Source organism: Rutilus rutilus, assembly GCF_951802725.1.
Source record: "Rutilus rutilus genome assembly, chromosome: 7".
Taxonomy (NCBI): domain Eukaryota; kingdom Metazoa; phylum Chordata; class Actinopteri; order Cypriniformes; family Leuciscidae; genus Rutilus; species Rutilus rutilus.
This window is the reverse complement of record NC_140221.1, coordinates 30,776,517-30,794,772: the sequence shown is the minus strand read 5'-3', so window position 1 is coordinate 30,794,772 and position 18,256 is coordinate 30,776,517. Positions and strand designations below refer to the sequence as shown.

General features: G+C 37.1%; 1 protein-coding gene across 1 annotated transcript in view; it reads left to right on the top strand.

Annotated features, from left to right (window-relative positions):
- The window catches only part of abcg4a (ATP-binding cassette, sub-family G (WHITE), member 4a), a 28,669-nt gene extending 12,702 nt beyond the window's left edge, over positions 1 to 15,967 (top strand). Inside the window, exons 3-15 of the mRNA XM_084414748.1 lie at positions 1,442 to 1,559; positions 1,676 to 1,808; positions 2,113 to 2,163; positions 2,290 to 2,435; positions 2,566 to 2,689; positions 2,818 to 2,932; positions 9,995 to 10,140; positions 10,227 to 10,325; positions 10,421 to 10,589; positions 10,789 to 10,889; positions 11,333 to 11,491; positions 12,687 to 12,805; positions 12,901 to 15,967. Of these exons, the coding sequence (XP_084270874.1) occupies positions 1,442 to 1,559; positions 1,676 to 1,808; positions 2,113 to 2,163; positions 2,290 to 2,435; positions 2,566 to 2,689; positions 2,818 to 2,932; positions 9,995 to 10,140; positions 10,227 to 10,325; positions 10,421 to 10,589; positions 10,789 to 10,889; positions 11,333 to 11,491; positions 12,687 to 12,805; positions 12,901 to 13,126 (1,706 nt within the window). The 3' untranslated portion in view covers positions 13,127 to 15,967. The remainder of the gene's footprint in view (positions 1 to 1,441; positions 1,560 to 1,675; positions 1,809 to 2,112; positions 2,164 to 2,289; positions 2,436 to 2,565; positions 2,690 to 2,817; positions 2,933 to 9,994; positions 10,141 to 10,226; positions 10,326 to 10,420; positions 10,590 to 10,788; positions 10,890 to 11,332; positions 11,492 to 12,686; positions 12,806 to 12,900) is intronic.
- Positions 15,968 to 18,256: the final 2,289 nt, after the last annotated feature.

Genomic DNA, 18,256 nt, shown 5'->3' with positions numbered 1-18,256 from the left:
CCCGCAGGGAGCGGACCCGGTGAGAGGGGTTACACACGCTCTGTTTACAAGTTGCTGTTGGCTTGGCTCATACAAGCCTACTTTCCTTTACCTGTCGAGTAGAAACTTTGCGACTGAGGCATCAGTGGGAAGCCCAACCTGTGCTTTTAGCGCACGCCAGCGTGTGAAATATTCTCCCAAAAACACTCTGGTCTTGTTTCTTTCTTCAGAGGCCTTTCTCTTCTTGTCATACAATTCGTAGACACTTTTTCTCTTGCGACCCTCAGACATTTTGAAAAAAACCCGGTGAGAATGGCGAGCTTCAATGAATGGCTGAAACCATAACGTTAGCTCACCACACACATACACCCGAAAGTGCGCATGCGCAGAAAGCGAAAACTACCTAGGGACGAGCACGTACGACGGCCTTACGTAAACATATCACCAGAATGATTAACAACTAGGAGGACCAATAGTCTTGATGATCCACCCGGAAAAAGAAAATCCTCCGCAATACCTTTAAAGAAAGTCATGACATGGATTTTTAATTTGATTTTAATATATTCCTCGAGGTTCACTTATAATGTAATAAAGTTTTTTGCACACACACAAAAAAAAAAAAAAAAAAAATATATATATATATATATATATATATATATATACATATTTGTAATATTTTAAACAAAAAAAGATTGCAAAGCGGAATTTTCATTACTTTACATTTATTATTATCAGTGTTTAAACCAGTTGTGCTATTTTTGTAGATTTCTGATATATTTTGTGGAAACAGTGATAAATTATTTTTCAGGATTCTTTGATGAATAGAAAGTTCAAAATAAAGTTTTTTTTTGTAGCAACGAAAAGTCTTTACTGTTGATCAATGTAATGCATCCTTGGTGAATAAAAGTATTCATTTCTTTCTTTCTTTCTCTTCTTTTTTTATCTTCCTGACCCTAATCCTTTAAATGTAAAATGCATGTTTCTTAAAGTTGCTAGGCTTACAAGTCAACACTTGCATGCTATGTCAATTTTGCTAATTTCAAAAAGATTTAAGACCACTGACATAAACAAGAAGCTAACAATGAGTGGCAGTAGCAATACAAGTTTCTGTCTCCCTCTTGAGGCAGAGAAAAGAGTTACTGGTATGACTTCATTGCTTTTTCAGCACAATTAGATGATGGTTCAAATCTTGACTGTTATTCTGCCATTTGTAGTTTAAATAATTTTATTGGACATTACTTGAGGGTTAATATTTTTCTAGACTGCACAATCAAAGTACTTTGAGTACAAAGTACTTCATTGGAGTTCACAGGTTATGATTTTGTATACAGTATATTAATATAATTCAATGTTTAATCAAGCCTATTTTTGTTTGATGCCAGCTAACTCTGTCATGCATTTAATTTGGCAAACTGTAACATAAAGCAGAATAAACACAATGTACCCAAAATGCTGTGCGCAGGATTTAAGGCCCTCCTGAAGTGTCTGTCCGGAAAGTTCTGCAGTCGGGAGCTTATCGGAATCATGGGCCCCTCTGGGGCCGGCAAGTCTACTCTCATGAACATACTTGCTGGCTACAGGTGGGCATGCATTTATGCACAGAGAAGGAATATTCCATAATTAATTTCCTGTTTATCACTTCCCAGCCTTTCTTTTTCTAGTCTCATTAAGATTTCTGTCCCATATCTTCCTGCAGAGAGACAGGCATGAAAGGTCAAATCCTGGTAAACGGGCGACCCCGTGACCTCCGCACCTTTCGAAAAATGTCATGTTACATCATGCAAGAAGACATGCTACTGCCAAACCTAACAACACGAGAGGCAATGATGGTGAGATCCTTTTGTGTGTGTCTGCGTCTGTGAGCATGAGAAGTGCTCTAGAATACTCAATTCTGATTGGTCAATCACTGCATTCTGTGGGCAAATATATGCATTATTTTCATGAAGCTGTATATATAACAATTGTCCCTGGCAACCAATCTCTTTTCCTCAAATAATAAAATAATTTCAACTCAAATCATTATTTTATGCACAATTATTTGTACATAAACACCTTCAATTATATACGTATATAGTTTTTTTGATAATTGATTATTAGCCTTGTTTTAATGTAATCTTTCTTTGTTTTGTTTAGGTTTCTGCTAACCTTAAACTTAATGAAAATATGGACGTGAAAAAAGAACTGGTAAGCTTTTGCAGCACCACTATAGATAGTATGATATGTTAGAAAAATGATCAAAACTATGAAGCTGAATGGTGACGTTGTGTTTATGTGTTTTTGTTTGCTAAATAATGATATAATGTGTGACAGGTGAATGAGATCCTCACAGCATTAGGACTGCAGGAGTGCGCCCAAACTCGCACCATCTCCCTGTCGGGTGGCCAGTGTAAGCGATTGGCTATTGCTCTGGAGCTGGTCAACAACCCTCCTGTCATGTTTTTTGATGAACCCACCAGGTACCCAGAGCTGTAGTATTACACACAGCTTTATTCTTAACCATAATCCTTTTAAAATACAATGTATGCATTAATATTGCTCCTTTACGAAACCTTTCTGTTTAAACCTTTTTTTGTCTCTGTATGTTAGTGGTCTAGACAGCGCGTCCTGTTTCCAGGTGGTTTCCTTGATGAAATCTCTAGCTTTGGGAGGAAGAACCATTATCTGTACGATCCACCAGCCCAGTGCAAAACTATTTGAAATGTTTGACAAGGTCATTGCTGTATTCTAAAATTATATCGTATTGTGAAAAATGTGTTTCTGGGTTGAATGACTGGAAGTGTGTGAGGATGTTAATGTGTTCATGTTCTTCTTTAATACTCTGTCTGTTCTTCTGTGTAGCTTTATATCCTGAGTCAAGGTCAGTGCATATATAAGGGGACGGTACCGTACCTTATCCCTTACCTGAAAAACCTTGGACTCCACTGCCCCACATACCACAATCCTGCAGACTTTAGTAGGTGTACTGTGTGTGCGTGTGTGAGAGAGAGAGAGAGAGAGAGAGAGAGAGAGAGAGAGAGAGAGAGAGAGAGAGAGAGAGAGAGAGAGAGAGAGAGAGAGAGAGAGAGAGAGAGAGAGAGAGAGAGAGAGAGAGAGAGAGAGAGAGAGAGAGAGAGAGAGAGAGAGAGAGAGAGAGAGAGAGAGAGAGAGAGATTTTGAGATTTTACAAGTACTTTATTAAAACAGTTGTAAAAAACAACACTCAATCAAATAAAATCACATTAAATCAACACACTCTTAAAAGTTAGATTATTCTCTACAACAGAGCAGAGTACATCTTTGTGACACCAAATATTGGAAAATTTTCCGAGATCGTTCATCAAACTGTAGTAATTAAAATCTATTCTTAAACGTGATTTCAACATTTTGACAAATACAAAAACAGCATCATCATCTGTAGAACCTTCAACCTTATTTCGTCTACTCATATACACAGCCATCTTTGCTCTCCCCAAAATGAAATTAAAGAGTTGACATTGCTCTCTCTTTTTTTGTGAATACCTGTAACCTAAAATAAACAACTGTTTGGAAAAAACTACATCAAACAATTTGAAAAGATCCTCCAACATAGAGAACAGTGGCACAAGACGACAACAGTCCATGAAGCAGTGAAAAACAGTCTCACGAAGAGTGCAAAAAGGACAGTCATGATTAACATCAGGGTTTAAAACCGAGATAAAAGAATTAACAGCCACGGCTGTATGTAAAACTCTCCATTGCAAATCAGCAACTTTCTTCAACAATGGTGGTTTATACAGCGCCCTCCATTCAGGTCCAACACCATCTATCAGACCCAAGCGAGCTCTCCATGGAGTGTCAATCTTACCATTTAGTTTATCTTTATTCAAAATTTTCACAATCAATCTATATAACAATTTCTTGTCAGCATCATGAACAGACAAACAAGGATTATCGATTCCTAAGAAAAAACCTGTACAGTCCTTAAAGTCTGGGAGAATCTTCACCAAAGGAAAAGCATCATCAACACTATAATGAGCAGAACCATCACAATAAAAATGCAACAATGTGCGTTCAGAGTCTGTTAAACCCTCTTTCCACTTTTTGAGCAACAACTCAACCATGCGAATAGAGTGCACCTTTACATGAGAAGCAAGTAGAAGCGCATTGTCCATGTTTGCACCTGTAAAGTGAATTACATGTCCCAAAGTCACTACATTAGCCAAACAGAACTGTTTGAGTAAACTGGGACCTGGTTGACAAGCTGCACTCAAACGGGTCCCATACACAACTGGCTCTTGAAGAAGCCAGTACAGTGAGCTGTGATGTTCTGTCCTCTCCGTCTTAAATAGATTCCAGACTTTTAACAGTCCACGGTAGAAACTCGGCAAGCCACTGGTGTTGAGCTGTTTTAAGTCCATCAGAAACAATGTTCTGTCTAGGCCAAGTCCACCTAGCTGGTTCAGAATAGTGCATGCCAGCGGTCTCCACACCAGGTCTGCGGGACCACACAGAAACCTCTGCACAAACTGGAAACGAAAAGTAGCCCCTCTACTGTTCAGATGAATTACGCCTTGTCCTCCATCTTTCGGCAAAAACAACACACTTTGAGGCGTCCAATGCAGACGATCCCAAAAGAAATCAACAAGAAGTGCCTGAATCTTTGGTAGCAGATCTGGAGGAGGATCAACACACGATAAACGATGCCATAAAGTGGATGAAATCAGGTTGTTAATGACAAGAACTCTACCTCGATAAGACATCTTTGGTAAAATCCACTTCCATCTAGCAAAACAACCTTTAGTTTTTTCAAGAACATTATCCCAGTTTTTAAGGACAAAAGTTTCTTCACCCAAAAATACACCTAAGTATTTTAACCCCCCGTCTGTCTTCCAATTTAACCCCACAGGCAATTTAAACTTTTTCTCCATCACTCCTATACAGAGAGCTTCACTTTTGCTCCAGTTTACTCTGGCTGAAGAAATTATACCAAATTGAACTATCACATTTGTCAGTATATCAATATCTTGTTGGTTATCAACAAAGATGACTAAATCATCTGCATACGCAGATAGCTTTAAAGGTATATTGCACCCTGGTAAAATCACACCTTTTAAAACAGATCTAAGTTTATGTAATAAGGGTTCAAATGCCAGAGAATACAACATGCCAGAGAGGGCACAGCCCTGCCTAATTCCCCGCTGGACCTGGAAAGGAGCGCTCAAAACACCATTGATTTTTAAAACACTCTGAACATCACAGTACAACGTCTTAATCTTGTTAGTAAAATCAGAAGTAAAACCAAACGCACTCATTGTTTCCCATAAATATTTGTGTTCAACGCGGTCAAACGCTTTCTCCTGATCAATAGAAAATAATCCCATTTTAAGACCAAAAAGCTTAGAGATTTCTAACAAGTCTCGGATAAGAACAATATTATCATAAATCAGCCTGCCAGGGACGCAATAGGTTTGATCAGGCAAAATTACTTGTTCCATAACTTTACTAAGTCTGTTGGCCAACACTTTGGAGAGTATCTTATAATCAGTGCAAAGCAGGGATACAGGTCTCCAGTTTTTTATAAGCTGCAGGTCACCTTTCTTTGGCAGCAGGGTAAGAACTGCCCTCCTGCAACTTAAAGGCAGAAGTCCATTGGCTAAACTATCCTTCAGTACTGCCAGAAGATCTTCTCCAATTAAAAACCAAAAAAACTTATAAAAATCAACTGGTAGACCATCTAATCCAGGAGATTTTCTGCTCTGCATACTCTGCAACGCTACATACAATTCACCAAGGGAAATATCTGAATCCAGCACAACGTTGCTTTCTTGTGCAACCTGGGGAAGACCAGTATAAAAACTCTGAGCTAACATCGGCTCTTCTTGGTGTTCACACTTATACAGTTCACAGTAAAAGCTGACAGCATGTTTACGAATAGCAGCATGATCAGACAACACATGCCCAGCATCAGACTTTAAACCATGAATGTATCTCTTTTGACCGTTTTTCCGCTCCAATCCAAAAAAAAAGTGTGATGGAACATCCATTTCTACCACATTTTTAAAGCGGGACCTAATAAGAGCCCCTTGTGCTGATACCCCAAGCAGGTTCGTTAAAACAGTCTTTTTGACCTCAAGAGCTTCAAAATACCGTTGATCTTTTGTGGCCTCAGCCAAAACCTGGAGTTCCTCTACTTCAGACTCCAGAGCTTTCACTGACTTCAGTAACACTTTGGTGACATTACAATTATATTGCTGACACAGCTGTTTTGTTTGAACTTTTCCAAAGTCCCACCATTGTTGTAGAGACATAAAATCATTTCTTCTACTTTGATGATTTTTCCAAAAAGATACAAAAATGTCTTTAAAATTTTTATCTTCTAGTAAAGCTGTATTAAAATGCCAATAGGCACTACTAGGCTTTACACACTTCAAAAAGACACAAACCAAGACGAGTGAGTGATCGGAAAACCCAACAGGGCTAATAAAGCAGTTTTTAACAACATTAGAATGAAATTTAAAACAATAAAAACGATCGAGTCTGGCCATAGACAATAAATTGTCTTTACAATGAGTCCAGGTAGACTGCCTTTGATTGTCATGTAACCCTCTCCACACATCATATAACTCATGAGTCTCTAACAGTTGAATGAGACGTGTGCGGGAGGCCGGGTGAGGCTCGACATGATTCCTGTCAAGTCTACTCTCTGTACAATTCCAGTCTCCACCTATAAATAAGAACTCTTTATCATTACAATCTCTGATAACATCATTTACAGTTTCCAAAAAAATCAATCTCTCTTTACCAACAGCTGGAGCATATACAGTGATGAACACGAGTTGTACATTTTCATATATTACTCTGACTTTTAACAGTCGGCCTTTAATCATCTCTTCACATTCAACAGTGAGGATTGAAACCTTTGGAAAAAAGAACACCCACTCCACAACTATTACTAGTTTTGTGACTTAAAAAAACATCACCCTCCCATTCTCTCTTCCAGTCAACTTCGTTATCAACAGTACTATGCGTCTCTTGTACAAAGATAACGTCCAATTTTTTAAGGGAGCACAGTCTGAAAAATGAAGCTCTTTTTCCTTCATCTCTCGCTCCATTCAAATTCAGACTGCCTATTTTTAACTCACTCATTAAAAAAAAGAAAAAAAGAAAACCAAAAGAGAAACAAGAAATAAACAAATATGAAAAACTAAACATATTCGCCATCTTCTAACTGTCTTTTAACTTTCAAAACAAGTTTCTTTAAGCGATACCTTTCTTGATCAGTAAAGATTTTCTCCCCAGCACTTTCAGAACTTTTTTGAAAATTCTTAACTGAATCAATAAAAAGTTGTAGATCAGGAAAAGCACTCTCAAGTTTTACATTCCTAGCTCCCTTAGTACTCTTAAGAAACTTCTTAATACTCAACATAGAGTAGCCACCTCTTTCCAGGGGCAAAGATTGCGATGAAACTATAGATTCTGCATCAGAGTCTACCTCAACGTCACTATAAGAAGTTTGGGAGCAATCACGAAGAGGAAAATTTTTCGTTTTTTCAGAGCATTGAAACTCATCTCTTGTTTTTCTTTCCTTAACATTATCTTCATCAGATTTATCATCTACTAGCATCTCACTTTCTTCAGTCAAAGGACATTCTACCTCCTCTACTTCTTTCTGAGTGCTACTACTGGCCTCTTCCATATCATGCTGTTGACTGTTCTCAACTGGAGAGGGAGCCTGAAAAAGCTCTTCATTCTTCTGTGTTGATCTCTTATTTTGTTCAAGCTTCTGAGCTTTGTACGATTTTTTCGTTTTTAAACCGTCTGAATCATTCCGTTTTTGTCCCTGAGAATGTTTTGGTTCACTCTGTTTTTGTCCCTGAATTTCATTTGATTCACTTTGTTTTTGTCCCTGAGTTTCAATTGATTCATTCTGTTTTTGTCCCTGAATTTCATTTGATTCACTTTGTTTTTGTCCCTGAGTTTCAATTGATTCATTCTGTTTTTGTCCCTGAATTTCAATTAAATCACTTTGTTTTTGTCCCTGAGTTGATTCACTTTGTTTTTTCCCCTGAGTTTCATTTGAATCACTTTGTTTTTGTCCCTGAATTTCATTTGATTCACTTTGTTTTTGTCCCTGAATTTCATTGAGCTTACTTTGTTTAAGTCCCTGAGACTCCTTTAATACATTCTGTGTTTGTCCTTGTAATTTATTTGTTTTGTCCAATTTTTGTCCCTGAAAATCGTTTAATTCATTTTGTTTTTGTCTCTGAGATTTACTTGACTCACCCTGTTCTATGGTCTTATTATTAATTTCAGCAGGGAATTTTTCTGGGCATGATCGTATAAGGTGACCCTCTATTCCACATCCAAAACATTTCATTTTCTCAGACGTTACATAAACGTTGTAATCATAATCATCCACTTTGAACTTGAACACTAAATTTAATTCTTCATTGTTGTTTTTAAGAATCATGAAAACCTGCCTTCTAAAAGAAACAACATGTCTCAAATGCGGAGATTTACACCCAAGGCCAATTGTTTTAATCGGAGACATTAGCTGTCCATGTCTGGAAAGTTCCCTCTCTAACATTTCGTTACTAATAAACGGAGGGACTTGCGACAAAATTATCTTTTTTGCCGGATTAACGAGCGGCACCGCCTGAACCAAGATATCTTTGATCGTTACTCCTTGTTCAACAATCGTTGCAACTTTATCAAAGCTATCTACAAAGATCACAACACCGTTGTTCATCCTTGACGCGGATTTAACGCTATCATATCCAATAATCCCTCCGACTGCCAAAGCGCAATCCTCCACAGAACAGTCTATAGTTGGACAAAGTTTAAAGGCATGTCGACGCGTGAGCGTTTCAAGCCCCGCGCCTCCAACACCGCGAACCGGCATGACTCCCGGTTACACCGGTCGTCGCCTCCACCACGACAACTAACCCACTTAAACTACACCACTAACGATAAACTAAATAAAACTAAAACAACATAGAAAAAAAGATAGAAAAGATAGAAAAAAACACTCACTCAAAAACCACGCTCCCAATCTCGCATCCACTCACGCAACTTCCGCTCAAAGAGAGAGAGAGAGAGAGAGAGAGAGAGAGAGAGAGAGAGAGAGAGTGTGTGAGAGAGTGTGAGTGAGAGAGAGTTTTTCTTAAGGGGATAGTTCACTCAAAAATGAAAATGTTGTCATCACTTACTCAACCTCAAGATGTTCCAAAACTGTATGAGTTTCTTTCTTCTGTTGAACACAAAAGAAGATATTTTAAAGGATGTTGGTAATCAAACAGTTGTTGGTAGCCATTGACTTCCATAGTATATAAAAAAAAAAAAATACCATGGAAGTCAATGGCTACCGTCAGCTGTTTGATTACCAACATCCTTTAAAATATCTTCTTTTGTGTTCAACAGAAGAAAGAAACTCATACAGTTTTGGAACAACATTGATGACAGCATTTTCATTTTTGGGTGAACTATCCCTTTAAAAATGTCACACCTAAAGAAATTAATAATATTTAAGCCAATATGTTTGGTCAGGGAATCCTGTTTTTTTTTTTTTTTTTTTTTTTTTAATCAATTGAACATTGATAGTAATAAGAAATGTTTCTTGTGCAGCAAATCATCATATTAGAATGATTTCTGAATGATCATGTGACACTGAAGACTGGAATAATGGCTGTTGAAAACAGCTTTGTCATATAGGAATAAATTACATTTTAAAATATATTAAAATAGAAAACAGTTCTTTCAAATTTAAATAATATTTAATAATACTACTACTGTTTTTACTGTATATTTGATCAAATAAATGCAGCAATGGTGAGCATAAGAGCTTTTGAGTGTATCTCCTAATTTACTTTTATTTGTTATTGACAGTTTTATTTATTTATTGTAATATTAGTTATATATTGTATCCAGTGTGATTGAGTTGCTGAAGGCATCATGCCAGTGTATTCAAGGAGTTGATATTTGTTTTCGGCTCCTCTTGTCTGTCCTGTCAGTCAATCACTCAGCATGTGTATGAATTCTGCTGTCTTTCTGCTGGCAGTAATCGAGGTCGCCTCAGGAGAGTACGGTGATCTGAACCCTGTGCTCTTCGAGGCTGTTCAGGGAGGCCTGTGTTCAGATGAGAGCAAGAAGAACTCCATTGACAAGAATGACCCCACCACATCCTGCCCCTCCCAGTGTTATAATGTGAGCGATGAACACACACAATATCTGTCAGTCTCTTTATCAGTCTCTGACCCGCTCACCTCTTGTGTTATTGTGTAATCGACCAGGATTCAGGCTACATTGAGAAACACACTTTTGCCACCAGTACCTTCACACAGTTCTGCATCCTCTTCAAGAGAACCTTCATCACAATATGCAGGGACACGGTAAGAATTATCCTCTCTTGTTATTGTCTGTGCCTAATATATTAAATGTTAAAGAAATCCAACAACAAAAGCAACGTCTGTGTGTGTGTGTTCAGGTATTAACCCACCTGAGGGTGATGTCACACCTGTGTATCGGCGTGCTGATTGGTCTGCTGTACCTGAACATTGGGAATGATGCCAGCAAAGTGTTCAACAACACTGGCTTCTTGTTCTTCTCCATGCTGTTTCTCATGTTTGCTGCACTCATGCCCACCGTCCTTACATGTAAGGCAATCTGTGTGTTTGGTTGTGTGTGCATAATTCTTTATGAGCATGGAAAACAGATTTGATCTGTCTGATTACTAAATCCTTTTTGGTCTGTAATGAATTAGAAGCGTTCTTATTGGCTTGATTGAGAGTTATGGTTCTTACAGAATCAGTGGATCGAATTAGACGCTGATGCAATGATGTATTTTCCTTGCAGTTCCAATGGAGATGTCAGTGTTCATGAGGGAGCATCTTAATTACTGGTACAGTCTAAAGGCGTATTACCTGGCTAAGACCATGGCTGACATTCCATTCCAGGTACGTCTGTTTCTACATCTTTCTCATATTATAATGTTAAATCAAAGCATGTAGCCACTATTATAACTAACTGGAAGGGCTTGAGAAGTTGTGAAGGCACAGACCTTTCTAAATGTTGGGGGGATGTCAATCAATGCCCTACTGGGTCTGTCACACTTTTACAAATTGTTCATTTACATTTACATTTAGTCATTTAGCAGACGCTTTTATCCAAAGCGACTTACAAATCAGGACTAAATTAAGCGAGTCATCATGAAGAGGCAAAAGACAACAACAACGCAAGAAGTGTTCAGAATACGAAGTTCAGGCATTATTCAGAGTAGCATAAGCATGATAAGTGGGATTTTAAGGGAAAGGTTTTTTTTTTTTTTTTTTTTTTTATGAGTTTATGAGTTTTCATATGTCTCAGGAAAATGTATGAGTGCTTCTTCTCACTCTTCCAGGTCATTTGTCCGATAATGTACTGCAGTATAGTGTACTGGATGACAAAGCAGCCTCCAGAGGCAGCAAGGTATCTGCTCTTTATGGCGCTGTCCACCTCCACTGCCTTAGTGGCTCAGTCTCTGGGGCTTCTCATTGGAGCGGCATCCACCTCACTACAGGTATGAGGACTTCAAACTAGTGGTGCACAAACTAGTGGTGCAGTAGTGCTTCACATGCACTACCGTTCAAAAGTATGGGGTCAGTAAAGTTGTTTTTTTTAAAGGAAATTAATACTTTTATTCTGTAAGGATGTATTAAACTCACTACAAGTGACAGTGAAGACTTTAAAATTGTGTAAGAAAAAATGATGTCGATTTTGAAGAAGTTTATTTCAGCGTAGCAGTGACAAGTAAAGTTTGTCGGAGTCACAATGAATGTTAATGAAGTTACTATTGTGTTAAGAGCTGTGGTCTGTATGTTAATGAATTTGAGACACCCCGCTGTATAAGACAAATATATCACGGTTTCCACAAAAATATTTATCTAACTCTTTTCAAATTTGATAATAATAAGAAATGTTTATTGAGCATCCATTCAGCATATTATACAGATTTCTGAAGGATCATGTGACACTGAAGACTAGAGTAATGGCTGCTGGAAATTCAGCTTTGACATCAGGAAATAGAAGACAGTTATTTTAAATTGTAATAATATTTCACAACATCTGTGTTTTTTTTTTTTCAATCAAATGAATGCAGCCTTTGTGAGAATAAGGCTTTATTTCAAAAACATTAATAGATGTTTTAATGTTTGAATGTTTTTAATTTAAAACCCCAGACTTTTGAACTGTAGTGTACGTCAGTGTATCTAAAATGTAATGCATATATTTTTGCTATGATCATTTTAATACATTTAATACATGAATACATTTACATTTGACGTCAGAGTCATTGCCTGGCAGTTATATCATGCAGATATCATGCACATATCAACAAAAATATGTGTAGTTTCATCTGTTGTATCCTATGTCATTTATACAAAATATACAACATGCAGGCTACTTTAACAGAGGAGTTTTCAAACATAAATTAAGCAATTTGTCTGATTAAAGATTATTCTCATAATTCCAAACAGTCTTTAGGACCACTCAATAATACTCTAATAATCCAGTAAATCTGTTAAACAATATTGCTGGCATGCTATGGCTGAGCGTGGTGTACGCAGGACTCGAAGACGAAGATTAAAATGAAAAAAAAAAACGTTATTAGCAGAAAGATAACTATACCAAACTTAACTTAACTTCCTTGCTTGAGGTGCTTGGATCCCGGCTTTTACATTGACTGTTGTTTATATTTTCCTCTTTCGCATCTTCAGGTTGCCACATTTGTAGGTCCAGTCTCTGCCATCCCAGTTCTTCTGTTCTCTGGCTTCTTTGTCAACTTTGACACCATCCCGAAATACCTTCAATGGAGCTCCTATGTGTCGTACGTCAGGTCAGTCAAGAACCATAACAGTAACAATCATAAACAGACATTCATGCCCTAATCACAAAAATATCACACCCACACACTGATCTCTTGCTCTGCAGGTATGGTTTTGAGGGTGTGATCCTCTCCATCTATGGCATGAACCGCTCAGAGCTGGAGTGTCCCGGCGTGGTGTGTAAGTTCCAGAAACCAGAAGAGGTGCTGCAGCTGCTGGATGTGGAGGATGCTAAGCTCTACGTGGACTTCATTGTGCTGGGGCTCTTTTTCTTAATTCTGAGACTTGCCACGTACCTTGTTCTGCGGTATAAAGTCAAGTCAGAGCGTTAGGGCCGGAGCTCCTCTTCAGACTTACATTTTATTTAACATACACATTAACTCATAAATGCACATAAAAATCTTTTTGCAATGGACGCAGAAACCAATGCGCATTGATTCCGGGGCCATTTTTTGGCAGTGCAACATTTATCCTCAGTTTTTGTTACTTGAAAAGTAATTTAATTCTCTACATATAGAATAGTAAATTAATATGGAGGTTTTTTTTACTTTCATTTTATTTTTTTGAATGTATTCCATGTAAGTTTAACTGTGTAAATTTACCTGTTACTGAACATTGAAGCATGAGTCTGTTGACAGGACTGGATGTATTTACATTGACAATCTCATGACAGCTCCCAATAGCATGTGGATTGGCCAACAGCCAACATGTGAACAAGTCTCTTTATACCAGATTGAAGGATCATCATATTATCTCACTGTTAATGCATTTAAATTCAGACCAAGCTGAAGAACATCATCAATATGTGTTTGGGAAGAGAGTGCGCTGCATGCTTCGGGCACTTTAGGACATGCAGGCAGCAGAACCAAGAACTCTGAGTGAGGTGTTCGGGATTTCCTAGACTATAAGAATCGTCCAACCAGCGTATCTTCAGTTCCATTTTTGTCTTCCCACGATACACTGAGATTGAAGAGAAAATATCTTCTGCAGCCTGCTGAACATAAAGACTTTCATGATCTCCCAAGGCAATTATGGAAAAAGCCACGCCAACCTAAATCCAACCTTCTGAGGAATGTTGAAGCAAGTGCCCTTGATGTGACCTGCCTATCATTTTTTTCTGAAGGGGATCTGAAATCTTGTTTGAGAAACATTTCGGCATTTTGTCAGCATCCATCTGTCTCGTTACCTTGAATTCTCTGACAACTGCCTCTTTGGTATCCTGAGAGAGAAACGAACTATAGTTTGTGGGCTTTTGCTCTCTCGTTTTCATCAGGAGGGATCAAACCTTGAACTTGTACAATAAAAAAACTCCCTACAGTGACCAAAAAGATTGAAAAAAAGCTCCACTCCGCTGAATTTACTGCATTCAGCCAGGAACGACACATATCAAATGTCAGAAAAAACATTTGCAATCCTAATGTCTGATATTGAACATCTTATACGAACATCCATTACTGTTTAAATCTGGCCTGTTTCTTTATGCTTCTTTTGCTTAATCTGCACTGCTGAGGATATCAGGACATTTGCAGATAGTTGCAAGTGACACGATCATATTAGATGCTGGATGAACACTTTATGCCATCTTCATTGTGCTTTTCTGGACGGATTAATCTATGATTCTTCTTTGCACTTGTATGTACACTTCCTCTTCCCTGCTTCTCCCCCCTAACAGCCAGGCTAATCAATACCGCAATGCAAACATCTCCACAACTGACTCGATGGAATATTTTTGAGTCCTGCTATGTGTTATGTCTCCTTATATAATGAAGACTACTAATAATCTGAGTATATACACAAAGAAAAGTATATGTGTTATGCTTTAAGCAAGACTGTAAATACATGTATGCACTTTTTTGATGTTGTTTTATTGGAACTTTTTTGGACATTCGTTAATTTTATTTTTATATCCTTAAATATGACATGCAATTCTGGAAAGGGAGTGTTGTGACTGGAAACTGCATGATGAATTTGAAATCAAAACACAAGGTGCTGTGACAGGAATTTATGTTGCACATGTGTTGTAATACAGAAAATACTCCCAAAATAATTGAATAATCTGCTGCGGGTTAATTTTAGGACCTCTTGTTTTTGTTTTTGTTTTTGTTTTAGAATGTTGCCATTGGCAAGTTGACTCTACTTGAGCCATGTGAGTTGTAAAAATGTGATATACAGGTTTTGAGACAGGAAGGTGGCCCTCAGAATAGTCAGTAGCATTTAGCTCTAACACATAGTACTGTAAGGTACGATTGCTCTTTTTCTAGAACAATCTGTCCGCCGTAACATTGCACACAGCTTTAAAGATGATCTTTTGGTCATTCTGTGAAGAATTGCTGCTCCAAAATCAGTTTTGCTTCTTTGCCATATGGTATACCCAGGGAAAACTAGGTCAGCACTTGGTCGTGGATGCTTTCGGAGCGAGGGATCAATGAAACTATTAGCTGCTCAACAGTCAACAATCCAGTATTCAATATTGCTTGACTCCAACCAATCAGCAGTCGCTTAGACAAAGTGTTATCTGTTCTATTTCCTTTAGAGTCATTGGAGAGGTTTAGAATAAGGAAATGTTCACCATCAAGAATCTTTCTTCTAATGGTACACAGACATAGTGTAGAGAGTTGGATAATACCTGTTTCTAATAGCAATAGTATTGTTCTGTGCCTAGTGAGTAATATTTCCTAATCCTTGAATATACAATTTTCAGTGCTCGTCTGTTAATCCTCTATTGTGTACAAATCATCATTTTGCGTGTCTGTGTCATTAGAATGTGTCAATATGTTTTTCTGTATTTGGATGTTGAGAGACACCCGGATGAGATCATTTCACTCATATACTCATATTTAATTACGATTAGTTTGTATTTAAAAGCAAAATAACATTCTTTGTTACGCAGCATGCATGCCGTCACAAATAAAAAGCCTTTTACAGTTCCCTCTCAGATTAGAAAATAAAAAAGATAAGCAGGTAAAGTGCAAATTGATTTTCGAAATATTGAAAAGGACTTCTGTTGATTCAGTTTTATGTACGAAACATTCTGCAAGGTTTTGGCTTGCACAGCAGATGTGCAGAGAAGAAGAGTTACTAGCTTCCCTGCTGCATAATTATGTTTGCCTCATCAGAAATGCAAGTTATGTGTGCTAAACCATGTTCAAATGATTATAATAAATGCATTTATATATTACCTACACTTAATGATTGTCTCTATATTTCAAATTGTCGGTTTTGAAGGGGATGGATTCTAGAATCCATTGCTGCTTCAATGTATATCTGAGTGATTATAATCAATGTATTAATCAATATTTTTAACTTCTCTAGGATTATGAGATTTTACTTTGTTATAGAAGTTACCAGTGTGATTTCTGAAATGTTCTTTTCATGTATTCTTTAATGTCTGTATTTGATATATGAATGCAGTTACAGTGCTCGCTCATTTAGCCCGGCTTACAGAAATGAAATATGGACTCGTTTTGTGTTTGAGAAAGGTCTTCAACATGTGTTAAAACATACAGGGGTCATTGAAGTCTATAGTTTAAGGGACCATTTAATAAGTTAAAGAAATACTTTCCATTTAGAGTAAAGTGTCCTCTCTTTATTGAGAGAAAGAACGTATTATCTTGATGTTTTGAGAGGACTCCCCTGTTTATGGTTCGAGCCTGGCCAAATCCAGCCTTGAAGAAGCTGTGTGTCGGTGTGTGTGTGTGTGTTAGTCTTTTTGGTTACAGGTTATGGCTGGTTTATTAAGAAAGTGGTTTATAAAGAAAAACACCACAATTGTTATTGTAACCGATTTATTAAGAAAGTGGATTATAAAGAAAAACCTACCACACTTAATGGTTTAAGCATTTATTTAAAAAGCATGCTGGTAGAATAGAGAGGAAGAAACATGTTTTAGAAAGAGCTTTGCTGGAGAAAGAAGAAAAATGCAAACATTATACCGTCGGATGTGTTGCGGACAAGGCGCAGGATGTAACAAAGAAGAAAAGTCAGAAGAAGGAGAACAAAGAGGCGAAAGGCTTTATATAGACATGTCTGAAAGGAATTCCCAGAACTCATGACACCTCAAGACTTCGGATTAGATAAATTGTCTGTAAGAGACTTATAAATTATGAGGGGAATTTTTATGACCTTAAGGATTAGGATCTGATTGGGGATTTCCAAAGATGACTACCTCAAGAATTCAGATGGTCTACAAAAGGCTAGAGCATACCCCTACAATCGATTTTATAATTTACTTTCTTCATAAATGTAGCTATATTTAATTGATATTGGTAATGGTTTACTTTGTAAAAGTAACTTATAAAATACATTTGTTCAGTAAAAAGTACTTACCTAAAAAAAAAACCCAGCTGGAGTCTAGCGAATAGCGATAGCGACCCACTCTCTCTCAGCACAGCAGGGACGTCCGTTATGAGCGCGCACTCGACACGTGACGTCACACAAACCTCAGTTTACATTCTGCCAGGTTGTTGCGCGGGCTTTGCACGCGAGCAACAATTTAAATTTTGTGAGGTATAAGCAAAGTTTATATATACATATATAATGTATATTATTTAAAATAAAATAAAAATACATTTATATCACCACTCTGTTTTACCTGGCATAAAAAAATGATTGCCTGTATGGGAACCAGTTGTGAATTTTTGTACATACATATATATATATATATATGTATATATATATATATATATATATATATATATATAGGCCTATATTTTTTTTATTTTTTGGGGAGAAAATGCTAATATAAAAATTACTCTGGTCTCTCACTAAGAACTAATTTTAAATCCTTCCATCCACGTTTTTTTTTTATTTTTTTTATTATTATTCAACTTTTAAACATCCAGTGTGTGCATAAGCTTAAACATTAGAATGTAGATTCATGATTTTCATCTGCAGAACAAGATGGGGGGAAAAAACTATAAAACATTATCATATGATATTTTAATATGCCTAAAACATTATGCATATACACACTTCAAGAAATCTGTCTTCTTCATTTACAGTAGCACTACTGCTTTTGCGTAAACAGTAAAGTACTGCAAATTCCCATATACAGTAAGTTACTAAAGTTACAGTGCATATTATAGTAGTTAACCGTAGATAATATAAATGGTATTTTACTGGGCTTTTTTTGCGGTAAGTAACTGTAAAATTACGGCAAAGTCTAACAGTGTACTTTAAACTAGTTAACCTGTAAATAATAAAACTATATGTAATTGAAACTAAGGAGCTCGCCTGCCAAAAGTCTTTGATTTCTAAAAAAGTGAGCTGAACAGACCACAAAGAAGTCTTCTGACCATGGATTGTAAGTATGAAAATCCAGATGCTTATTTTAGGACAGATTTTACTTACTTTACCTAACCTGAGAATAATTAAAATATAAGGTAAAAGGTGTCTAGAAAAATGCACCGTAAAACACTAGTCAGTGCCTAATTGATATTACCATCAGGACATCTGAATTGTAG